This window comes from Triticum aestivum, chromosome 2D, assembly GCF_018294505.1.
Source record: "Triticum aestivum cultivar Chinese Spring chromosome 2D, IWGSC CS RefSeq v2.1, whole genome shotgun sequence".
NCBI lineage: Eukaryota > Viridiplantae > Streptophyta > Magnoliopsida > Poales > Poaceae > Triticum > Triticum aestivum.
In genome coordinates this window covers 168,442,680-168,448,640 of record NC_057799.1, presented here as the reverse complement: position 1 = coordinate 168,448,640, position 5,961 = coordinate 168,442,680, and the positions used below count along the sequence as shown (strand labels likewise).

Sequence of the window (5,961 nt, the reverse complement as noted above, 5' to 3'; positions counted from 1 at the left end):
TGCCTAATATCGTGTCGTCGGGATCCGAAGCCGTTGTCGTCACAATCCACACAGCCCTGTCGGTGCTGCGCAGTACGGCCATGCAACAAGCCGGAAGCCGTCGCCTGGGAGACGCCGCAGAGCAGGGCCGATGCCGTGTCGCGGGATCCGAAACCGCTTTTTCCTGATGCCAAGTCGCGATCAAGTGTTGCACAGTGCCACCAGGCAAAAGCCGCCGCTTGGAAGGAGGGCCGCCGACGGCCTAGGCCACCTTGCCGTCGTCGCGACACCATGCCTCGCTTGACTTGCCGATCTCCAACGCCCTAGGCGAGAGAGAAATTCCCGCTGCCGCCAGCCATCAGCGAGGTTTGCTCGACAACGTTTACCGGTGGGGGTGGCGACAGGGGGGAGGGGGCAGCGGCGGAGCTACCTGGGGTGCCCGCCCGAGCTGCCTCTTGCAGGGGGAGGAGGGTAATTCATGTTAGCATTATGATATGATCAAGTGGTTAATTAAGCTAGTAACAGAGTAGTTGAAGAAACTGATGAAGGGATTAAACTAGACCAAGCACAGGAGTTCCAGCAACTGCTGTGTGTCGACAGGTACGTGTAGGTTTTTTTTTATTTACTTTTTTGCGGTGGATGTAGGATATTTCTCATCGGAGAAGGCAAGCTTTACCTTTCTCTTCCTCCATTTTGCATAGGACTACAGCTTATTTGAACTTGACAAAATCTCTGATGTAAACAGTAAAGAAAATCACTAGCAATTCCTTATCTTGCATAAGAAATACTGCAAGTTATTGCAGTGTCGAGGTAAAATCAACTTCACTACAATATTTCTTGAAAGATTTATAATTTTTGCAAGATAAAACAAGATATGTTGTGTTTTCCACGTATTTTAATACTTTGTGAACTGTTCTAGATCTAAGTAACAAGTAAAAAGAGATTGGTAGTACAATCCTAAAAGACCCGGCAGCAGAAGTTATATGTGCATTCAGGTATTTTCTCTTTTTCGACAAAACAACACCGCAACTTGGGAGCAGCAAAAGAATCGACACCAAAAATGAACACATCATAAGCAAGGTCAGCTCTCGCAAGAGATAAACGCAAGCTACGCATATGCACTTTATTGTTCTGACAAGCCAATTAATTTATCTGTTACACAGCGAGTACTGAAACAACCAAAGGTTAGCTTGTTCACTGGAGACCGATCCTTCAAGCACAACTCTAAACTACCGCACACTAAACTAGCAGAACCTAGCAGTTTATAAGAATTATCACAACACATTGCTCAAGCCATATGCTGCTCTAGCACAAGAAGGTACAATTTACACCGAGTCGACCGCTTCAACCTGTTGTTGTGCCAGGTATCTTTCCCTCCTCTCTTTCTGCGACGAACACATGGAGGATAGATTTTAGCACTGGAAAAGGAATTTCACAAGAAAACATAGAGCTGGAGGATAGATTTTAGCACTGGAAAAGGAATTTCACAAGAAAACATAGAGCTGGAACACCGTAGGAGATCTGAAGAGATATACATACCCATTCATCAATGACAAGCCCTTCACCAACAATTTTAGGACCATTCTCTTCTGGAGGTTTCTTCCGCGCCTCAAGTGCAGCCTCTGCCTCGGCTAACTGAGTGTTCAGCTTTTCCAGTTGCTTTGGAAACAAATGGAAGATGAATGACATATTATTACAAATCTGTCCATGGAAGAAAGTTCTTATAAGTAACGGTGTTTGTATGATTTACTTACAGGGCCTGGGTTTTGAACATCCAAGAAAACAACCCTCAGTATCTTCTCAACCACTGCCTGATCTTTCTGCTCGTCGAACTGCAACCAACAAAAGAAGTCATCCTTCCAAACGGCAGGGATATGAATCACAAGTATGTTACTGTTCGTTATGAATGTAAGGTTTGAACCAAACATATGCGCCTCTTTCAATTTATACCACGAATGGGGGGCCAACAGCATGAGCATTGCCTCGTATCCAACTAAACTACTGAAAGCAGACCAGGGCAAAATGGACTACAGCAGTAAACTACCTAGCACTAGGATTACTCTATCAACATTTACCCTATCAAGTTCCATTTTATGAATTAACAGCATACTCTTCTAGTTGAATCCCCCCAAGCCTCCCTCAGGAAAGAATTTTAACTCATCCAATTTGGACATCCTAACTATACAAGTGTACGGAGAGGATTGAGTTAGCATTCTTGCATATGAAAACATAGGTCCACCCTCAACATGCCTGTAAAAAAGGCAATGAAGGGTCGAGACGCCTCCTCTTGTAAGTGGAGATGAGCAAAACCCTAGCCCTCAAGTACAAAAACACTAAGCAAAACTCGAGAGGAGCAAGAAACGAGAAGGAAAAGAAGAGGCTCTATTCCAGTTCAGGTACTCCTGTAGTCTTCGTTAATTATATTATCCGGGAGTCAAACGTGGTTGAACTCGCCTATAAATTGTCAGTTTGTTCTTCACTCGAGCACCTCCAACAACCCACCTATGTTGTTACGAAGGACATTACACGTCAGCATTTACATTATGTGAAGGAGACATGGCGAGGAGAGATGTCAAGTCTTCTCTAGGATCAGTTCTGCCGTAGTTAATGGGATCTGTTTTGATGTTACACCCACTCATCCCATGTCCCCCTGGAGCTGCCATCACAAAATAGTCGATCCCTGCAACTCCCCCCATCTTACCGCCATGCCCCCTTCCTCCTATCTCCGTGAAGTATGGGTGCTCAAGGGGGCAAGAACACACTGGCCAAACTGGAGGTGAATAGGGACACGGTTGACCCTTCAATTGTCTCCGTTGATAAAAATCGTGCAACAGCATCAAATGGGAATGAACTTTTCTCCTTACCTATGTTGTGTGTATGTCTGTCAAGCCTCTCAGTATGACAACAGCAGAAGATGAGATGTCTTGTTTATATCCCCTCACAAAGGAGAGTTAGGGTCGGAGTTGATTTGTGCTCTGTCAACCCTTGGAGAGTTAGGGGGCAAGATCACGACTGGGATTTACCCATTTCCTCGTGAGATTTAGGATATAAACTAATGGTAGAGTGGTGATATGGACTTGGAATGAAATGTCTGGCCTAGTCTGACAACAATGAAATTGCAGCTGGTGTTAGGAAGTTTACCCTTAATGTTCAGTTAATAACCTACATCTACCTCAACAGTCCTTAATCGCGAAATTAGGTAGCCAATTAGGCAGGAGTACTCGTATGGTTAAAAAATGAGCTTCCACCCAAGCAATTCAACACCAGAAGTACACTGACATCAATCTCCTCCCCTCTATGTCTCAGGCAGTTAGAAGAGTTCATTTGGAGCATCAGAAGCACATTTATTTTGATTTCTAAGAAGCCTAATTTCACTCCAATAACTATAGTACCTGTAGGTATATGTCGGCAATTGGAAAATGTTCGCCAAACTTGCTAGAAATAACAAGCATGCGTGGAAGTAAAAGGTTAAAATAGAAATGTCACAAACCAATTCTGGTGCATATTCCATGGGTCCTTTGACCTTCAAGCTCAAAATCTTGAACTTGACCTTGCACTTCTGCAGAATATTCTCATTATTCTCTGGGTGCTCGACAAACTTGAAAACTGGCAGGTCGAAAGGGAACAGAAGTAAGCACCAAATATGGACATACTGAGTAACCTTGCTGTTCCTAAGAAAGGATCCAATGTGACCAGTACATTACCAGTCGCTATGATAGTCTCGCCAGGGGCAAGTATGGCTCCAGGAGGACGCATAAAGCAACTCTTGGGTGCAGTTGTTTGAAACTAGAAATTCAAAAGGATGATAACAGTCAGAAAATTATAGTTATGAACAGAGTTATTGTTAAGCACTGGATCTTTAAATGCAAATTCAGCCCATCTGCCATTGGATAAGCTGCAAAGCAATAATCAATACTAACCTTGAATGCTACATGTGACTTGCTTGTATTCTTTATCCTAATTGCACTCTTGACCTGCTTGCCTGGTTCATCTACACAAGGCAAGCCAGAAGACTTATTAGCTTCTCTATAAAGAAGAGAACATGTAAGAGAAAAACCGAGCAAAACTGAAGTCTATTTCTTGATTTTGCCTCCTATTACCATGTTACATGCTAACCACATGTCCACAGCTAAGTGATTTAACAATCAGTCCTGTCAATTGAATAACTATGTTTTTTCAAGAAACACCAAAGACAACGTACACGCACACACTCACACTCACGCAGCGCCTACTGAAGACGGGGTCGGAGTTGCGGAGCAAATAACTACGTAATTATTTAGAAGACTCCAGTGTTGCTTACATTTAAACATCAATGTAGATACCAAATATTTTGCCTATGCATCACAAAATCAAATAGTCCATTCAGCATTATGGGAGGGCATCCCACAAGACTTCGATTCACAAACCGTCATGGGATGCTTGCCTATTTGTTTGACCGCTTTAGATAGATAGATACTAAATTTAGACACCACAAAACATCCTTAACCCAGTAAAGGCAGACTCCCTCGCCCTGGGGACCATAGGCGTGCGCCTAGGCAACAACGTGCTAAGTGCAGCAAGAAGACATATACTTCCAATTTTGTTTTCAGGTTTCAACTCAACTAGAAGAGTCAGTTTTTTATGTAGGTATGGCTGTGAGAAATTGAACCCTCAAAAGCAACCAATCAACAAACTGATGTGTAAAATTGGTTTCCATCCTATGATTCCACTGTTTCCATCTAAGCACTCAGTAATGAGTGTAGTAACAAATAACTGCCAGCAATAGAAAGTTGCCTAGACCCTAATACTGCATTGAAGGCTACTAACATGTTATAACTACCCTACCAAAATCGTGGCTCGCGAATCTTGGAAGTTCCACTCGAGATCTAAGCGTTGGCAAACCCTGTCAAAAACTCTACAGACGGAAATTCCACTACGGTTTACCTCCTGCAACAAGATCAAGAAATTCGGATGGCAAATCGCGCCACAAGATCGTGACTTCCTCGGCCACCCACAGATTCCCGCTTCAAGACAGCGGAGATCGAGCGATTTCGAACCAAAAATCAACCCCGGAACTTAACGCAATCGAAGGGCACTAGTCACTCTGCACCAGCAAATCCGCAGCTTTCGGAGCTCCTCACGACCCCAACCCATAATTAAACAAGAAAGACTGGCTCAAAGAAGACATGACTTCGTCGAACGCTCACATGGGAAGTAGAGCTTGTTGGACGGATCGAGCCGGAGGCGGCGCCGCGCCGGCAGCAGGGATTTGGCGACCGTCGAGATCCCGGCCGGCGCGACAGGGGCGCCGCCGTCTCCGGCGACGGGCGCCTCATGACCGTAGCGGCCGGCCGAGTGGTGGATCCCGGACGAGGAGGAGGACGACGCTGGCGCCGGCGCGCCGCTGGCCTGCCTGAAGGGCATGCGGCAGAGGTTCCAGAGCTTCCCGCCGCCGGAGTCGGCGGCGGGGGCGTACCTGTCGTCGCCGGAGATCGCCATGGGCGAGGAAGTTACTACTACCAGTTACCACGAGCGTGTGTAGTACGGAAGATGTGGTTGGGCTGCACTCTGCTTCGGTTCTCCCCCCCTCTCTCTCTCTTCTAAAGTGATCCTTCTTTCACCTCAGCTTTCGCTACATTACATTCTCCATCCTCGATCTCGCCTCTTTTTCATCTCTTCTCCGGTTGACTTTTCATTGATGGGCTGTGGACCGCGGCTTTATGCTGCTGCTGGCATAGTGAAACTAATCATGCACCCCGGATGGATCTGAAAAAAAAATTACAGACACCTTAAGAGCAACTCCAACCGGCCGACCCAAACGGATGGCGCTTTTGTCTGTTTTTGTCCGTTTGGGTCGGGCCGGTGGACACAAACGTCTGGTTTTGTATTTGGGTCGGCGTGGGCGCCCAACGCTGGTCCGACCCACTTTATCGGCGTGACAAAATAAAAGTATAATATGCATTTAATTAAAATAAAAGCCGGCCACGAAGGCCGGCGAAAGTC

The 5,961-nt window shown here is 45.6% G+C and overlaps 1 protein-coding gene across 1 annotated transcript; it reads right to left on the bottom strand.

Annotated features, from left to right (window-relative positions):
- Positions 1-1,077: 1,077 nt before the first annotated feature.
- Positions 1,078-5,635, bottom strand: LOC123052388 (vesicle-associated protein 4-2). The gene is made up of 7 exons (XM_044475537.1): positions 5,166-5,635; positions 3,900-3,970; positions 3,684-3,765; positions 3,470-3,585; positions 1,734-1,811; positions 1,519-1,638; positions 1,078-1,364 (listed from the first exon to the last, which is right to left on the bottom strand). The coding sequence occupies exons 1-7, from the start codon at positions 5,455-5,457 to the stop codon at positions 1,305-1,307; spliced, it is 819 nt and encodes a 272-aa protein (XP_044331472.1). The 5' UTR covers positions 5,458-5,635; the 3' UTR covers positions 1,078-1,304.
- Between the last annotated feature and the right edge of the window lie 326 nt (positions 5,636-5,961).

Excerpts from the sequence above, each read along its gene's own strand:
- LOC123052388 (XM_044475537.1), bottom strand. The coding sequence starts at position 5,457 with ATGGCGATCTCCGGCGACGACAGGTACGCCCCCGCCGCCGACTCCGGC. Across the intron at positions 1,812-3,469 it reads TGGAATATGCACCAGAATTG|TTCGACGAGCAGAAAGATCA; the intron begins GTTTGTGACATT and ends TGTTGGTTGCAG. Across the intron at positions 1,365-1,518 it reads GGCTTGTCATTGATGAATGG|AAAGAGAGGAGGGAAAGATA; the intron begins GTATGTATATCT and ends TGTTCGTCGCAG.